The sequence below is a fragment of the Vanacampus margaritifer genome, chromosome 19 (assembly GCF_051991255.1).
Source record: "Vanacampus margaritifer isolate UIUO_Vmar chromosome 19, RoL_Vmar_1.0, whole genome shotgun sequence".
In the NCBI taxonomy this organism is placed as follows: domain Eukaryota; kingdom Metazoa; phylum Chordata; class Actinopteri; order Syngnathiformes; family Syngnathidae; genus Vanacampus; species Vanacampus margaritifer.
In genome coordinates, this window is record NC_135450.1 from 11,753,293 (window position 1) to 11,771,029 (window position 17,737).

General features: G+C 38.7%; 2 protein-coding genes across 4 annotated transcripts; both read right to left on the bottom strand.

Annotated features, from left to right (window-relative positions):
• Positions 1-589: 589 nt before the first annotated feature.
• On the bottom strand, positions 590-12,523 carry cd164 (CD164 molecule, sialomucin). Of its 2 annotated transcripts, XM_077552941.1 has the most exons (6): positions 12,313-12,523; positions 10,947-11,021; positions 5,911-6,000; positions 5,359-5,463; positions 4,928-5,020; positions 590-3,289 (listed from the first exon to the last, which is right to left on the bottom strand). In XM_077552941.1, the coding sequence occupies exons 1-6, from the start codon at positions 12,383-12,385 to the stop codon at positions 3,117-3,119; spliced, it is 609 nt and encodes a 202-aa protein (XP_077409067.1). In that variant the 5' UTR covers positions 12,386-12,523; the 3' UTR covers positions 590-3,116. The 2 variants fall into 2 exon arrangements, with proteins under 2 accessions (XP_077409067.1, XP_077409068.1); XM_077552942.1 differs by lacking the exon at positions 5,359-5,463.
• A 651-nt stretch (positions 12,524-13,174) lies between these two features.
• On the bottom strand, positions 13,175-17,656 carry ppil6 (peptidylprolyl isomerase (cyclophilin)-like 6). Of its 2 annotated transcripts, XM_077552961.1 has the most exons (9): positions 17,500-17,656; positions 16,948-17,027; positions 16,732-16,827; positions 16,245-16,424; positions 16,030-16,092; positions 15,122-15,269; positions 13,676-13,735; positions 13,464-13,599; positions 13,175-13,370 (listed from the first exon to the last, which is right to left on the bottom strand). In XM_077552961.1, the coding sequence occupies exons 1-9, from the start codon at positions 17,552-17,554 to the stop codon at positions 13,259-13,261; spliced, it is 930 nt and encodes a 309-aa protein (XP_077409087.1). In that variant the 5' UTR covers positions 17,555-17,656; the 3' UTR covers positions 13,175-13,258. The 2 variants fall into 2 exon arrangements, with proteins under 2 accessions (XP_077409087.1, XP_077409088.1); XM_077552962.1 differs by lacking the exons at positions 13,175-13,370; positions 13,464-13,599; positions 13,676-13,735 and adding an exon at positions 13,760-13,947.
• Between the last annotated feature and the right edge of the window lie 81 nt (positions 17,657-17,737).

Sequence of the window (17,737 nt, forward strand, 5' to 3'; positions counted from 1 at the left end):
GTACTGTTACTTGCCTACGATGCAGGTTGGCGAGGGTTTGTATGTGGGCGTGTTTGTGTGAGTCAGAAAAAAATATATATATATAGCATTTTAGCTTTTAGAATTATTTTTCAAACATCTAGATACAATTTTAAACTTTTGCGAGTGTGTAGTGTGCCTGTCTCAGTTGTCGGAAGCATGTCAGGGAGTTGAGACGCAGGAGTGGGGGAGCGAGTGTTGGAACGCTGCAATCAGTGGCCGGAAATGACGCTGATTGTGTGAAACCCGAAAGTCGGAAATCCGTGACATATACCTCATTGAATCATTTTAGGGTTTTTTTCTTCCTATATTCAAGTACATTATCATTTTAAACTGTACTATTGGGGGGAAGCTTTAAAAAACACAGACAGAGGAAGCATGGTGCTACAATTGAGAACCACTTCTAAATAATTCGGTGGTTTGTTTGTTCTGCACTATTACCAGAGAAAAAAGCTGCCGTAAAATTCACAAGCATTAACATGACACCAGGAAACTGCCCTAAAATTTCTGTGTTAAAACCGAAACGGATGATCAGACATTCATCATCTATATTCCAAGGCAAACAAAGACAATTATTTGAACAAACTTTATTGGGTCAACAGGCTGCAACATTTGAAAAACAATGCAAACACATGGAGAGACAGTGAGAGGGGGGAGGGGGGGGGGCACATTTCTTTTTCTTTCTTTTTTTTTGGTACATAGCCATTGGAATCGTACCAAGAAGATGATGGATTATGTCTCGAGAAGGCAACACAACAAATAAATGGCACTCCAGTGTGTAAATGTGGCAAGCAGCCCATTGGGCCATGCAGGGAATGCTATAGGTTCGTTTTTTTTTTTTAACACATTTGGAAATAAACACTTATAATAGTGAAAGATTTAAAACATACTGGCCAGCTTGAAAAATCATTCGGTTGTTAAAAGCCTTTTTTTTCACCATGTGGTACAGTTTAGTACATTTTATTGGGTTATGATTTTTATTTATTTTTTCAATGTGTCAATATGGTTTGATATCGTTGCTGTTTGGTTATTGAACAGAATGGTCCGCATTCTTTCCTGTTCCAATGGCATTGTATGGGAATGAAGCCAAAAAGAGCAGACGAGTGATTCTCTGAATCATACCATCTTTAAAATGATCCCAACTGTACCGCCTAGTGGAAAACGAGGCCTTAAATCGGGACATAGAGAGCGACTGCCATTGCCAAAATGAGATGCGTGTTCAAAAACTTTACAGATAATGATTTTGAAGTTAAGGCTAGGTGGAGCAAAAAAAACAAAAAAAACAAACTAAACTGGTCAAAGTGTTGCTAACCATTTATATTAACAACTACAGGTTATTTTTGCGCTCCTACAACTTTTGAACTGAATAAGGCACTTTTCCTGAAGATGTGCTGGCAAATGAGTAAGAAGCAGGCGACACAACGAACATGTGTTTGGGTGCAGCAACAATGTTAGCATGTGACTCTCATCTTTAAGGAATTCAGGCCCGATGATGCAGCAGCATTGGCGGAGATACTTAACACTCAAGTATTTCTGGAAACGTGGACGAAAATATGATGTGGCTCAGGCAAAAAAAAAAAAAAAACTCACTGTGCGTCTTTGGGCTGTAGCCTAATGCCACCTGGCGATAGTCTGACGAAGGCGAGTTTATATTCGATGCTGCACGGCCTAATAACACGCAAGCGTTTGATTTGGTTTCAGTACAAACAAAGCTCGTCAGTGCAACGCTGAAGTTCCATTCCAAAAACGGAGGAATTTGGCGTCGATGGCTCACGGTTTCAAGGCATTCTCTTCATGACTTAAGTGGTTTTTCATTTTCAGTGTGGAAAAAAAAAAAAAATAAAAAATCCCAAAGGAGCAATTTGGCCCAACATCAAGAGGAAAGAAGCATCCAGCATGCAATAAAAACAACTAAACAGTAAACACCACCATATCGTTCCGTGATGAGCCGTGTAAAGCACAACAACAACAAAAAGCAGATCGACAATCCTTCATTAAGACTTCCCTGAACTTCACGAAAAGCTAACAAAGATGAAGACGACTCAATGACAGCCAAAAAAAAAAAAAAAAAAAAATCACACATAGCAGCACACAGCCAACCAAGATTTCTCATTTATAAACATTTTTCTCAACTATAAACCTCCGAACATAACTAAAGCTACTCGCCGATTGCCGGGAGTGTCGTGTCATTAAGACGACACATGAACTTGCCATCTACTTTGAATGGGAGTGGGAAGGTGTTCAATATGGCCAATAATAAGCCGAGGCTTCTATTGTCTTTCCATGGCTAACTAAAGGCTCTTCAGTCCAGCTGGGGGTACACGACCATTGCACTCCAGCGGGTAGAAATACAATCATCATCATCATCATCGTTCTTCGTCAAACCACACCGGACATTTAAAGGCACTTGACACCTACTGTATTATGGAAAAGTGCACGCCGCTTGCTTCCAACTCTTCATTAAACTAAATTTCTCTACATTCCTAAAAATACTGTACAATCTTTCAATTTTGAAAACCAACCCCACTGCAACCGGACCGGACAGCTGGCGGGTTCTAAAGGTGACGGCGGACAGGCGATGGGACTTGATGTTTTTTATTGCATCTAACTGCCCTTTAAAGGGGCCGTTGTAATCTTTACAACTGGTGATCTTTGACCAGCAAGACGACAAAAAAAAAAAAAAAAAATAATCGAGCCACCCCGCCTGACAAATGGCTTGCTAACCGCGGGTATAATCTTAACCTCATATATAAACTATGACCAACATATACAAGATAAAACGGTTTTAGGGAGGCGGGGACAGACAAACGATTGAACAGGCTAAAAGCTAAACTGAACTTTTGCAGTTGTCACATTAAACAACTTCAACAGTGTTTCCTTTTTCGCAACGACCGACTCACTTCCATGAGGAGGCTTTTCTTTTTTATTTATTTTTTTAAATAACATCAATTTGTAGGAATAACTCATTTTAAAACGCGCAAGATGAACAAGCTGGGGAAACACTGTTGGAGTTATCCAGGGAGGCGGACGGGAGTGTTTTGGTTGATGGGGGGAGTATTCTGAGAGGCGTGGACCTGCTGGGCGCGCGGTAACGGCACTCAAAGGGTGTGGTAGTTGCGGTCCTTGGACTTGCAGAACTTGTAGAGGAAGAAGATGACCGCCTGAAGTCCCAGCACCAGCACGATGCCGCCAATGAAGCTGGCGGCGTCGAAGGTGGAGCTCCTGTGAGGGGCCGGGGTGGTTGTCACTGGGACGCTTGGCGTGGACACGCCTGGAGGACGTGACATCAATCAAATAAAGGGCTTTTTTCTTTTTTTTTACAGTCTAGGAGAATACAATTAAAGTACTGGGGGGGGGCAGATTATTCAACTGATATCATTGCCTTTAAAATGGTCATAAATGGGCTTTTTTGGCAGATTTTTTTTTAAAAACAAGAGAACAGAGGAAAAATACATTCAAAAATTCATCCCAATAATAAGTATAAAGGTATTTAAAAAAAAAAAAAAAATCACTTTACAAAAAAAAAAATTGTCAAAGGGCAAAGTATTGTAAAACAGTTACATAATTGGCCTGTAAATCCATCTTTTGATTGCAAGCATTGAGGGAACAAAAATCAAGTTATTTTATTCACTATGAATGTTTTTAATTCATTGGACGAAAAATCAGTTGTCTAAATTTTATTCCGCCAAGTATCTGAATCGGCCTAAAAAAATAAAAAGATTAAAACATTCATTTATTTATTTTAAAATGCATTTCGGCCGGGGTCTAATATTCATTAAATTAAAAAAAAATCCTCAGTTGATTGTACGAAGGTGTAATAATTCCTAACTATATGCCAGGTATTGACAGAGAAGCTGCGGGACGCAGCTTGAAAAAAACATTTATTATATTCGAAGTATTGCAACAATTTTTCTTGAAATATTTTACAAAAATAAGACTCAAAAATCGAAATAAAATGCAATAAAAATACTTAACTCTTTGACTGCCAAAAACGTTAAATAACGTTTAGTAAAATCCTATGGAGGAGTGCCAAAGACGTTAAAAGACGTTTGTTTCAAAACAGAGGTGAAACTAACCATTTTCTATTGTGGATTACTGAAAAACGGAATAAGGTAGAAACAAACTTTTTTTTTCTGATGAAAGATGAGAGTCCAATCTTTTTTTGGTAGTATGTGTGTTTCCATAGTCCAAACACCTAATTTTCTATGGACCTTGAAAGATCAGTCAAAATGCTTAAAATCGGCTGGCACCCACGGCATCCCTTTTCTGAAAACGTCTGGCAGTCAAAGAGTTAACCTTGTTTGTGTCAAAAGACGATTTTATGGTGAGTCTGACTCACCCCTAAATCCCAAATTTCATCTTGAGAAAAAAAAAAAAAAAAAATATATATATATATATATATATATTTTTTTTTTTTTTTACATCTAACAAATTATTGTTGTTTCTTTTTAACACTAAATCTGAAAAATGATCACACAAAAAAATACACCTTTAATCTTGATAAAATGTTACTATCCAGAATAACGACTTATTTTGGGAAAATAAAAACAAGTTTATATTTTTATTAAATTGAAAAATACATTTTATAATACTTATTAAAAAAAATATATTTTTTAAATTCTCTTTTAACCGACTTTCCCCCCTTTTTCTTTAAACTACTGAAGTATATCCATTTAAATGTTTTTTGCACAACTTCTGGGTGAAGATTGAAAATAAATATTTATTTTTGCAGATGCGTGCCCGACTGACCTTTGCGTGCATGTGTAACGTTCCTCTAAGTTGTCCCTAATTAGTTTACAAACAGTATTGGTGCGTGATTCATAAAGTGCCATAATGCGATCGTATCTCTGTCAAAACATTGTGGGAAAATAAACATATTGCAAGTTACTGATTCACATGAGCCACTTACTTGAATTTGTGGATGCGGTTGTGTGTGCAACCGAGGTGTTGGTGTGACCAGTTGTAGGCGCAGCAGTGGGAATGGGAGTAGTGGTTGAATTGGCTGCAGGTGGGTCACAGGGACAAGTTAGGCGTGGCACCGTTCAATATTTTTCAAGCACTAATCATCAATAAAGGATGAAGACAACCAAAAAGTGGCACAAGTTCATTTGGCGTGACAACATTTGTCACGCTGGACTCCAAATTGTACGAGCGCAGGTGCGCTGGACTATCAAGGTTCGACTGTATTGTGTTTAATCTGGTCGCTCATACCTCAAAAAAAAAAACAGGAAGTTACCGTAATGTGTGATTCCGAATTAAGCAAGGCTGCGGTCAAAAATAATTAGAAGCATGGTAGGGTTGCACGAACCAGGCAGCTGGAGGAGGGGTAGCGAGGGTTACCTGAGGCGGGTTCAGGGGTGCTGCTGTAAGAGGTACTGACAACAGGGGTGGAGGGGTTTGCAGTGGCAGGGGTTGTGGGAATCTGGGCGGTTGTGCTCAGATCAGCTGGACGGGGAACCATCACCGGGAAAAGAGTTTTGTTTTTTTGTTTTTTAAACAGACAAAGCCAGAGACACCACGGAAACCAGACATTGAAAAACACTCCCACATTTGTCAGTTCAAGTAAAAAAAAAAAACACACACAAAGAGAGACAAAGAAGGCAGAGAGGCCACAGAGCTGACACATTTAAAGCAAAAACAGTAACTCATGTGACTTTAGTCCAGTCGACAATGAAGAATGTGAAGCATCTGTTGCGCAATTAAACGCGTTAAAATCTGATTTCAGCATTCAGAAATGCGTCACGGTTGACAGTGACCATACCGTAGCGAACATCGCTTTAAAAGGATACATGCTTTCGTTCCGCCAAAACATGAACAAAACATGTCATATCATTTATTCATTGTTAGATGTGACTTATGAGGGTTCTTGCGGTGCCATGTTGGGAGACCTACCGGAGCAGCTGGCGTTGCTACAGGTGGTGGTGTTGGCATCCAGGAGACTCACGTTGAAGCAAGCGGGTGCTTGGTCCTTGGTGATGGGTGCTGAAGTACGCAAGACAAAATCATGTATTCAATGTATGTTTATATTTGGACGGCCGGTAAGAATGGCTGAAAGCAACGGAGACAAAGTAGAGTACAATATGTGGCTATTAAATGTGCAGTTGATTCAGCCCTAACTAGTACAACTTCCCCAGCAGGAATAGTCAACAACAGGCTACTACTTGCCGTTTGGTTGCTTAGCAACCAGTGCCTCATTTGGACACACTTGCGTTAAACCAAGTGTGTAAGTACCGAAAAAATCGAGTGGTCAAAATCCAAATCTGAAACTGAGAACTTTATATTGTTTGAATAAGAGGCACACATTGTTCAACAAAACAGTCATATCATCATGTCATCCCTTGAAACGAAATTGGTATATAAAAAAGGTCCAGAAATAAATAACTGGGAATAAAAACATCTTTTGATGAAATTACATTTTTAGATCCTATAGCAAAAATAAAGAACTGTGCCTCCGTTTTTCAATACATTTGTAGGTGAGTGCATAATCCAACCCAATTACTAATTAACCCACAACATGGGACTTTGCCCCGCCACGAATGTTTCCTGCCCTGGATAACAGGAAGTCTCCCGACCCCCAACATAACATTATCTTTTTTAAAAAAAATTTTTTTACAGCAGGTCAACTCTTCAAATCTCTGTTCTAGACAGACACGATACACATATCTGGGTGAACCCATATAGGTTTTCGTTGCATTTCATTGGTGCAAATCTTGTGATTGGTTGACACTCAGTGAGTCATGACTGATCATCTCATCTTGTGACTGGATTCCTTCCACGCCGTTTTCTGCACTTTTAGCCCGTTAAAAGGATGCCATTCATCAATAATTTAGACTATTCATGTTTGTTGTCATATTTGATCCAAAGCACCTGATTAACCCTAACCTAAAATTATATTTCACAATGTTTTTCTCAAGACTAGAAAATCGATCCAATAAACCTGAATCATGAATAGGGTTTTGTTTTATTATCATGTTGGGTTAGAGGACCATTTAATTCATATACAGTGTGTCCTATAATATTTCTCACACTAACAAGCAAACTAATTTCTCCCACCAGAAGATGCCTGCCCATAAATTACAGCTACACCAAGATTACAAGAGAGGCTGAAGCCACCCTTTCTGCTGCTTCACCAAATAGGGCCAGTGGTCAGCCATGATTTAGCAGCATATCACCCACTATGTCCAAATATAGAGATTAGCATCTTCAGCGTAGCTCAGAGCCTATATTTGACTGCAGATAAAAAAAAAATCAATGCCAATTTACAAAAATCAGCCCCACTGATGCCTGGTTTGACGTATGTCACCGGTATTAAGCTGAGGAGCAAAGCACAATATGATTGATTGTGTGTGTAGAGTTGAGTAAATGAGCCGCCTTCTTAAAGTTAATTGGGGCAAGTCTTTTGTGCTCATTGTCCTATTAAAAAAAAATAAAAAATTTAAAAAATACCAACAAGCACTAGTTAGCCCCAAGGACAACATCTGTACTCCATGAGCCTATTCTAAAAATAGCTCATACTAAAACAGAGAATGTTAACATGTATTTAATTTCAATTTAACATGCTAGACATTTGTTAATGTACCAAATATTCTACTTTTTGTTGAAAAATTAAAATCGGTTGTGTTCAATGTGGGGAAAAACGTTATATTTTGCTGTAGCTGTAATTTTGATACCACAACATTTTTACTCCCTATTATCCTTCAGTCAGAATCTTATATCGACCCATGCCTACCGGTCACAAATCAATCCTGGTTTTAAAAAGTAAAGAGCGAAACAGATTTTTGAAGACGCATCTCTCAAAACTAACCACAGCTGGATCACGAGGCAGTGTTGAAAATTTTCAAATTTTCATGCTTAAGATTTGTGCACACTTTTGCATCAACCTTACTTTGACTGCCAAAAACGTTAAATAACGTTTAGTAAAATCCTATGGAGGAGTGCCAAAGACGTTAAAAGACGTTTTTTTCAAAACAGAGGTGAAACTAACCATTTTCTATTGTTGATTACTCAAAAACGGAATAAGGTAGAAACAAACTTTTTTTTCTGATGAAATATGACAGTCCAAGCTTTCATTTGGTAGTATGTGTGTTTCCATAGTCCAAACACATAATTTTCTGTGGACCTTGAAAGATCAGTCAAAATGCTTAAAATCGGCTGGCACCCACGGCATCCCTTTTCTGAAAACATCTGGCAGTCAAAGAGTTAAGCCCCCTTTAAAAAAAAAAATTGTCCCCAATTATAATCCATTTTGGAGCTAACCCCCAAAAAACTAGAAGACGATTTTCAGAAATTTGGGGTTGCAAATCAATCACGGTTTTGAAAAGTAAGCGCATCATGACCCATTCCAGAGCGGAACCAATCTTTCGAGCCATTCTCTCGCAAAGATGGGCACCGCTTGCTCACAAAAAACCCGAGGTACATGCTTTAGATTATTCCGATTTTTCCACATTGTGGGTCAAGACTCCATCCAGTAATGAAAAATAAAAAACAACATTCCCAGATGGAAAACGATCTGCTGAACCACACCTTGCAGAGCTGGGCAAAGGAACAACGGCTCAATTAACGCTCGTCTGCCAGATCCGGTTTATGATTCATCATGCTGACATACAATATGAACATAACAACAACTTGCTTTAAGTCCTAATTGTCTGTAGTCGGTTAGTAATGCAATTACATTCTAAAGAATTTTGTCACATGTTGGTTAAGTATTTTTGACACCTTTTGGAGGACTTGGCACGCTAATAAGTACAATTGTGGGGTGGAGTTTGGTAGGGCTGCTATCTAACAGGCATATGTGAAAGGTAGGGCCAGCTCTCAGATATTTGCAAGCTGGGTGGCATTTGTTATATACAAACTATAGAATGAGGTCTCAAAATAAAATTAAAAAAAAGAGAGAGCAATGAGGATGTCATGTAAAATCGGTAAAATTACCAAATGAACAATACTGAGCTCTCCAGAAAAAAATAAAATATATATATATATATATATATATATATATATATATATATATATATACAATAATAAATAAATAAAAAGAATGAGGTCTCATATGGCTTGGCCCAGACAAAAAAAAAATGTTTTGTCATAGGCTAAAAGCAAAGCAGAGTTTGCCAAAGGCTTTTTCACATAGAACCATAAACCACGAGATAAATGGAATAATGATTATTCAGAAGGTGTTAGCTTGCCTCTGCTGTGTGTTTAATCTCGACTGACTCGGCATGGTCAGTATTTGCTGAGTTCAAAACAAATAAGTCATCTAATTCTTGACCCGGAAAGCGGCTTTGTGAGTCAGCATTGTTACATCTGTCAATATGCTGTGTTGTGGATTGTCAAAACCTGAAGCAAAAAACATTCATTGCTACATTTCTGCTGACTTCCAAAGAGGCCAAAATTGACATTCATTGTAGTCTTGTATTATTTAGTTGAACATTGTAACCTCTTAGGTGGTCTACAATGTGATCATTGGTCTACAATGTAAAATGAATTAATCAATTTCGGGGTCAAACTAACAAAACATTAACCTTTACTTTGTTTGTTTCTCAGGTACACGTGCTATGTTAAAGGATTGTGCAAATGTGATGAGAGCATAGACAATTCAGGGGATTCTGATTGCTGTCTGTCTGTCGCAATCAAAAAGGGTGAAATTTGACCTGGAGAGTATGTGAGGGATCAATTATATTATGTCATTATTGTATGTTTTTATAAAATACAGTATTATGGAGTACGATTTTTTTCTCATTAATATACACGTTTTTGTGGGGAGGCTGGAACGGATTAATGACATTCCCATTCAATTTAATGTAAAAGATTATTTGAGATAAGAATATTTTCAGTTATGAGTGTGGTCACGGAAGCAAATTAAACTTGTATCTCAAGGCACCTCTTTTTTTTTTTTTTTTACATTTTAAGTGACAGCTTGCAAATGCAACATGCCTTTTAAACTCTATATTCATTTTGATTATTGGGTTTTTTGTTCATTTACATTTTGTCTTTGCTGTTCTGTTCAGCCGTAACATAAGAAGAATGTGGCAAGCTTTTTATAATTAAAAGAAAAACTAAACCATTTGAGATCACACTGCAAGGTAGTCGGACCAGTCTCATAATCAAAGCTTTGATATTGGGTTGACTCGTCAAACCGGTCGACGACTCAAAGACATCCCGGCCCGCGCTCGAGTCGAGTGATTGAGTTGCAAATCTGACCTTAAGTCAGTCAGGATCAGCCACTCATTTGCAAACACGCTTTCCTGTAACTAATGCCTTTTTTTGTTTTCCTTATTCACTGGTCCGCTGTGTGAAGATAAGACAGGTTTCCTGCCACAAATCTGTTTCCTCTCCTGCATGTGTTTTAGCAGACTTACTAGCACCAGGCGCAACCACACATTCGGCCTCTTGACACTTTACCCTCTTGTTCGTAAGTAGAGTCATTCAAGTTGATCAAATCCAACATCGTCCATAAAATTTGACATTAGTTACAGCTAAAGAGCCTGTAAACACTTTTACAGACACTTGTCTACCCTTACATTTACACAGGATGTTTTTCTGTGTTATGTGCCTATTGCAAAATCCAAACCAACTTCCACCACCTAAGCAGATTTATATTGGTCACTTAAAAAAAAATGGAGAAACTCCAGAGTAGATGAGTGAAGCCATCGCATCGTTCTACACATTCTGGCTAAGTCACCACTGTAGATACAGAAATGTCACGATACAATAACAGTGAAATAGGGCTGTCGCATTCACGCTGCTGCTGTTTTTGCTGCCACGAAATTGACCGTGCAGCACGACATCAGCGGCGCTTCCATACATTCCCTCCATTCTCAGGAATCAGGAGTCCTAGTAGACAATTCGGGCCTCACAAAGACCGACCTGTGGCGCTCTCGCCACACATACCTGACACACATACGCACATTTAGGGACAGACAGATACTCACATGATGTGCAGTTCAGCCACTGGCAGCCATCTGTGGCAGCGCAATCAGTACAGTGGAGGGCGGAGCATCCATCTTCTGCAAACGTATTCATTTGATTTAAAAAATATTTGGAGATGTTTTTTTAATTATTATTGTTTAATGTTTGTTTTGCTTATTTTTGCTGACTTGTGGCCTTACTTTAATCTGATGGTATGAGCGTTTTCAAACTAATCAATACACTGTATTTTTTTGTTTAGTCACTCCATGCCTGATATCGATCATTGCAATACAAAATGCATTTGTGCAATAACAGCAGAAAAAGTGTGGGTGTTGAACCTGTTTACCTGGAAAAGTGTGGGTGTTAAAACTTCTCGGCAAGCTTCAAGTTTCCATCCATACAATAATTAGTATGTGAAGAAACTGGCTAAGCTTAAAAAGCCTCACTTTTCAATGACTGTAGTAGGAAATTCCGTGGGATCCTGAATATAATAAATGTCAAGGCACGAGGACCACTTGAGACGATGTGATGCTATTTAAATATAAGATGACTTTAATATTTATTTATTTTTAAATGTGACCCACCCATGAAAGAATGAATCAAAGTAATTATTAAATACACCTTGGAATGGCTCCAAAGATCAAATTATGTCTCATATTGCTCAATAAACATCTTGTGATGGGAATGATACATTTACTGCAAAAAAAAAAAGAAAAAAGTCTTGATAAGTAGCATACTGACAAAAAAAACTTATAAGTACAAAAAAGGCTCTTGAACTAACAACCGATTAATTAAAAAAAAAGTGGGGGAGAATTTCTTGTTGCTCAAGAAATCTAAATAATTTTGGACGGTGTCATTTTTAAGGAGTTTTCTCAAGCCTTTTCTAGTGGAATACATTAATTGAAATTGGCACAATTTTAAATGTTTGTTTGTAAGCATACCTTCATAGGAAACAAAATATCTAGAATTTTTTTAAGAGTATATACGGGGGGAAAAGAAGGTAGAAAAATATATATATAGAAACAGCCTTTTATTGCTCATCTTGCACATACGTGACCTTTGAACGCCTTCGTTTATTGGTTAAAATGTAGTAATTCGGTTCAATTTAATTCGCTTTTGACATGGTAAAGCTCGGTTAGATTTTCCAACGATCAGCGTGGGAATAAAACTGGCTCGTCGCCAATAGGGTCATTTGTAATACGCAACACCCGAGGGGATATGAGTGGCGTCGTCTTACATATCAATTAAACTATTATCCCTCCTGCCATTTGCGTTTAAGTGCCATTTTCTCCGTTGTGTACGTGAAGCGCTCGCGGGTGTGCGTCGAGTCGCTCGAGGCTAGTCGGCTAGCCGTTAGCATTGGCAAGCGCGAGCGCCTGGTGAACTTACCTGAGTCTGACGCGACACACGCGCCAATGAAAGCCAGGACTGCCGCGGCGACGAAAAACACCTTCGCGTTCATGGTTGCGGTCGACAAATTCAAGCGGTGGCAGGATACGTATCGAGAACGGGACGACGGTGATTTTTCTCGGGCTCGTCGTCTCGGGTTTTGTGCTCGAGGCTGAGGCTTCGCTCGCTAAACTAGACACTTCCTACTTGACAGGCCATGTGACACCTTTCTACTTTGGGGGTGGGGGGGGAGGGGGAATATTGCAACGTCAACCACTGCAGCTTCCCGGAATTTGCTCGGTGTTTCCCAACATTTATTTGGGTCGCATCACATCATTTTACAGCAGGGGGGATTTAGAAAGATGGACAAAGATATGTTTGTAATTCAGAAATATTCATTTTCGGACAAATTAGAGGTTGGAGCACAGCACCCAAGGAAAAACAATCCATCAGAGGTGTGATCGATGATGCAAAGCCGTATAGAATAAAGTTTGGATTGTAACTATTTCTAAAAATTAACATGTGTGAGGGTTACTCAGAAGCCTCTCAATATATATATATTAATATTCCGAGATTATCATGAGCAGCTAGTGAGCTATAAAATAAATAAATAGGCTATTGTAACATACATTTTTTTAACAATGCTGTCAGAAGTGGGGCATGAAAATTTCAAAAAAAAAAAAAAATCATTTCTGACACAAAATAAATTCATTATCTGTCTGTTTGAATTAATGATGCAATATTGTGTTTATTAGGATTTACCTCCCACAACCGTTTTTGGAAAATCACCTCATAGCCACACAACAAACCAATTTGGAGGAAAAACAAAAGAGACAAAAAATGCCAAAAAGCTAACAACGCATTATGTACAGGGTAGTTTTAATATATACAATATGGTAAAAAAATTCTCATGTAACAGGTACAGGTGTCATGTGTTTTTTAGGAGTTATAGTTTAAATACACCACAGTTTACAACTGTACATTCCTTCTCGGGTCTTTGATTGGTGATCGGGGACTCTTCTATCCTCTTGAGGACATCGACACCCTCCACCACTTGACTAAAATAAACAAAACAAAAAAAAGTTTATCGAATTGTAATATGTAAAGGTTTTAGTTTAAAACCTCAATGTTAGTAGTCAGGCATAACTGACCCAAACGCAACATAAGTCAAGTCCATCCACCGTGTTTGTTGCAGGGTGATGTAGAACTGGGAGCCATTGCTGTGGGGGCCCTTGTTGGCCATTCCTAGAGTGCCTCGCTTGTTGTGAGAAAGAGCGAAGCTCTCGTCTGAAAGCAGAGATAAAGTATGAGACGTTTCAGTTAAGCAACACTGCGGATGTCATTCAACCGCTCACTGCTGTACCGTCAAATGTTGCGCCATAGATGGACTCGCCTCCATTTCCTTTCCTTTCTGGAGTAATATCTGCAAAGAATGGTAAAAACTTGCAACAACATCATTTTATTGGAATATTCTTATGTAAGATGTATATTAAAAAAAAATATATATATATATATATATATATATATATATATATATATATATATCAGCAGCGGCCAGCAGAAAATGTTGAATTAAGGTTGTGTTTGCATATGTGTGGATGGAGGCGAGAGGTGAAGGAGAGCGTCCCGTAGCATCTGTTAAAGGAAAAAGTCCAGATAACGGTTGTTTTGGGAACAGGCCGACAAAAAATATAAAGTTAACCTTGAGTTTATAGCTGGAGCTGCTCAAAGGGCAATACTTAGCCAAATTTACCAATCAATTTTCCAAGGCAACAGCTCCAATTAAAAATGTCCCCGTGGGGCATTAAAATTTATTAAATAAACTCAAAAAAATAATTTTTCAAGTGTTTGCAAAATTATCAAAAGTTTTATTTGTATCATTTTTTCAATATACATTTTAAAATTAATTACAAATTTAACTATCATGGCTCAGCTTGCAAACATCACATGACCAAACCCAGAAAGCATGTGAGCCGTGATTGGTCATTACCTGTGCCTTAATGCTGCATTCGAGGAAGGTGGGAAATCGGACTGTCCCAGTTCTGACCTCAAAGCGCTCAAGGCAAATGTAAACAACAAAGATGGCTGATCCAGATAAATTGTTTGTTATTCTAGTTAACATAGTCATTCCAAATCACGTTGTGTTATGTGAACCTAAGTAAAATAACAAAAGTATCAATAAATAAAGATAAATAAATACCTGTTTAAAATCTTGTAAATTATGTTTTGCCATTTATGGTCTGACTCCCCATAGAGCAGTGGTGGGCAAACTCGGTCCTCAAGGGCCGGCGTCCTGCAGATTTTGGAGGTTCGTTACCAGGATCGTTACCAAGCTTATGCAGAGCTTGCTGATGAGCTGATCATATATCAGCTGCGTTGGAGAAGAAGAAACATCCAAAACCTGCAGGACTCCGGCCCTCGAGGACCGCGTGTGCCCACTCCTGCCATAGAAAGTGACGTCAGATTGAAGCCGGTCGGTGAAATTGGGGTTCTTTTTTCTCCAAATTCAAAGGGGCGTTCCCATGCACAATTCCTGGTATGAAGTCGGAAAAGTCCGACTTCCCATTTTCCTCGAATGCAGCATTAGGTACGGTGATATCATTTTCTGTCGATGTGAAGGGACAAAATGGCCGCCGCCTGAGTTGGACAGAATAGAAACGTGTGGATTGTTCTGCTTAATTCATATTGTAAAGCACATTTTTGACTTGATTTTTCCTTTAAGGACTGCACTTTTAATTCCCTGTATTACTTTATGTGCATTTCAAATGCTAATACCGACGTGGTCTGACGTGCGTGGGCTGCGGCGTACCTCCGCCTTGCACCCAGCCGTTGGGCACCACCCGATGAAACAGCGAGCCCTTGTAGCAGAGCGGATAGCCGCCGGTCGACTGGCCTCGCTCCCCTGTGCACAGAGCCTCAAAGTTCCATGACGTCTTTGGACAAACGTCCGAGAAGAGCTGCGTGACAGAGAAGACGAGTGGTGACGCACATTACTCAGCTGCAATTGCTTCAACGATGCATTTCCATTCATTTTTTTATAGCACTTGTCTGCATTAGAGTCTTTGGGCAAGAGATGGGGTACACCTTGGACTTGTTGCAAGGACACCAATTCATATTTTACACCTAAGGGTGGAAGGTGTTGATTTAATTCAACACCTACAGAGTTCAATTTGACACCTCAAAAGTGTCTATATTGGTCCACACTAAATATATTTAATGTTTTTGTTTTTTTTTACACTGAGATGGTGTTAAAACTACTCAGATGGTAGTTGAAATTTAATGCTAGTCAACACTGGTCGGTGTTGATTTTACACCAGCGTGGCGTTTACTCTTCACTGTTCGTCGATAGGTGCGAAGGCGGAGATTAGTTAGATCAACTCTGCAAAATAACACCAATTAACACTACACTTTAAGAGTTCAAATCAACTCCCAACAATTTAACTCTAAAATTTTAACACTCCGATTTTTGCTGGACAGATCATGTGACTCGCTAAGTGGCTTCTTAGAAAATGTTGTTAGTATAATTGGTGTTATTTTTAACCACAGCTATACCGATAAGCTATTTCTGGGTAGATTAAATTTATCAGTATTGCTGGTTTTTAGCCCTTGTTGGATCAAAATGTTTGACCTAAAGCTCTGCATAACCCAGCACCATCATCACACATACATTTGCCAGGTTGAATGTGTTCTATATTTTCACACAAGACATCAATTTACCTCAAACAACAACCTCCCCACTGGCTCTCCTCCAATCTCGATGTCCATGTAGACAAACCTGTGCTGAATAGGAAACAAAACTGTTTATTTTTTTTTATTAGGATTAGGATTGGGCCTGAGGTGGAGCCTATCCCAGCTGACTTTGAGTAAGAGGCTGCACTGGCTCGACGCTATGTTTATCATGGTAGTTTGCAGTGGTTCGATGCTAGACTTGCCTTCGTTGCACGGAGATGTTTCAGGTAATACTCGTCCACGCAGGAATCCTGCGGCTCGTCACACGTGAAGGCCCACTGGTCCTTGGCCCAGGCGGCGAGAGCAACGTCGTCCCCGATGAACTGTCCGTCCACAAAGCACATGACGCCGCTGGAGAACTGCCACACTTCGCCACGCATTTCCTTTAGTCACACAAGGATGTCACCAGTGGGAAAGTTCTATTTATAGTTCATTTAGGATGTATGTGAAATTGAATATATATATATATCACATCTTTCTGTTAGATCAAAGGCAAATGGTTCAGAATTTTATAGAATTTTAGGGTGACCTTTGTCTACGTATCCCACTTAAAAGGATTGACTTTAGCCCAGCACTGAGCTGCACATTTCCACATTAAGAACTAAAACAAGAGCAACATTGTTATACTGGCTATAGCCAATGGTAAAAATAATACAAAATACATCACCATTCTTTATTTTATCAACTCACCTTCTTCTGGTTGTCCAGAAATGCATGCCAGTCAAATTCAAGTAATGCAACAATTTCTGGTTCCACAAATTCACGAGGAAACTTCTGTTTTAGTCCCTGTTTGGTCAAAAAAAAAAAGAAGAAGAAAGCATCGCAGGACACATAAAGACAAGCAATTCACACCCATGGACAGTTTAGATCTTCAGTGAACCTAAGCTTCTGCACTCTGTTGCATACCTCAATGATGCTCCTGGCAATGTGAAAATGTAGTTCTTTAATCAAGCCCACTATTTTGATGAGCAACTTTGGTTCCACGCCTGAAAAATAAATAAAAAAAAAGAGCATCATACAACACCCAGTAATAAATCGTTTTCTTTCTTTATCCATCAAATTTTGTAGACTATATCCGTAGGACTAGTGTATGTTTTTTGTTTGCCAAAACAACAGAAAGTGTTATTTAAATGGATGTTGTTGTTGTTTAGTGTTTAATTGTGTTCACTGCCATAATATTGTTTTAAGATTACCGGCACCACCTCGTAAATGGCAGATTTCATAACCTAAAGTAAAGGCTAGGCCTACAATTATATTTAGGCCTATATTCTACGTATACGTTCATTTAATGTGTTTTTAATCTTAATTTTAATTATATTAATTGTACTAATAATTATATTAAATGTTTACATGCACAAATTGAAGTTGGTATGTTCCGAATGATTTGAGATACATACATTTGAGATAAGAGTCAGCAACACTACAAAACAAAATGTAATCGTTGTAGTTTTCACTAACCGTTTGTAAGTGAAGCAGCCATTTCTGATGATAAGTTGGTGGTCTTTTTGTTCATCAAGCTATTTGAATTTCAGAGTTCAGACAGTACTTAAGTTTAATATTTCCCCTCAAAATTGATGAAATGCAGCGGAAAGTGTAGCATCGGTCTATAAACAATAACCTTGTATCCACGGCAACAAACCTTTGGCGGCGCGTGAATATGGCGTCATATTAATGCGCACATGGCAACGTCCAGCTT

Bases quoted from the DNA above. Each gene is read 5' to 3' on its own strand.
- cd164 (XM_077552941.1), bottom strand. From the start codon at position 12,385: ATGAACGCGAAGGTGTTTTTCGTCGCCGCGGCAGTCCTGGCTTTCATT. The intron at 11,022-12,312 runs GTAAGTTCACCA...ATACGTTTGCAG, and splicing joins GTGTGTCGCGTCAGACTCAG to AAGATGGATGCTCCGCCCTC. The intron at 6,001-10,946 runs GTGAGTATCTGT...TGCGTACTTCAG, and splicing joins GTGGCTGAACTGCACATCAT to CACCCATCACCAAGGACCAA.
- ppil6 (XM_077552961.1), bottom strand. From the start codon at position 17,554: ATGAACAAAAAGACCACCAACTTATCATCAGAAATGGCTGCTTCACTT. The intron at 15,270-16,029 runs GTAAATTGATGT...TCTGTCACGCAG, and splicing joins TGGGGAGGTTGTTGTTTGAG to CTCTTCTCGGACGTTTGTCC. The intron at 13,600-13,675 runs GTACAGCAGTGA...CTCTGCTTTCAG, and splicing joins CTATGGCGCAACATTTGACG to ACGAGAGCTTCGCTCTTTCT.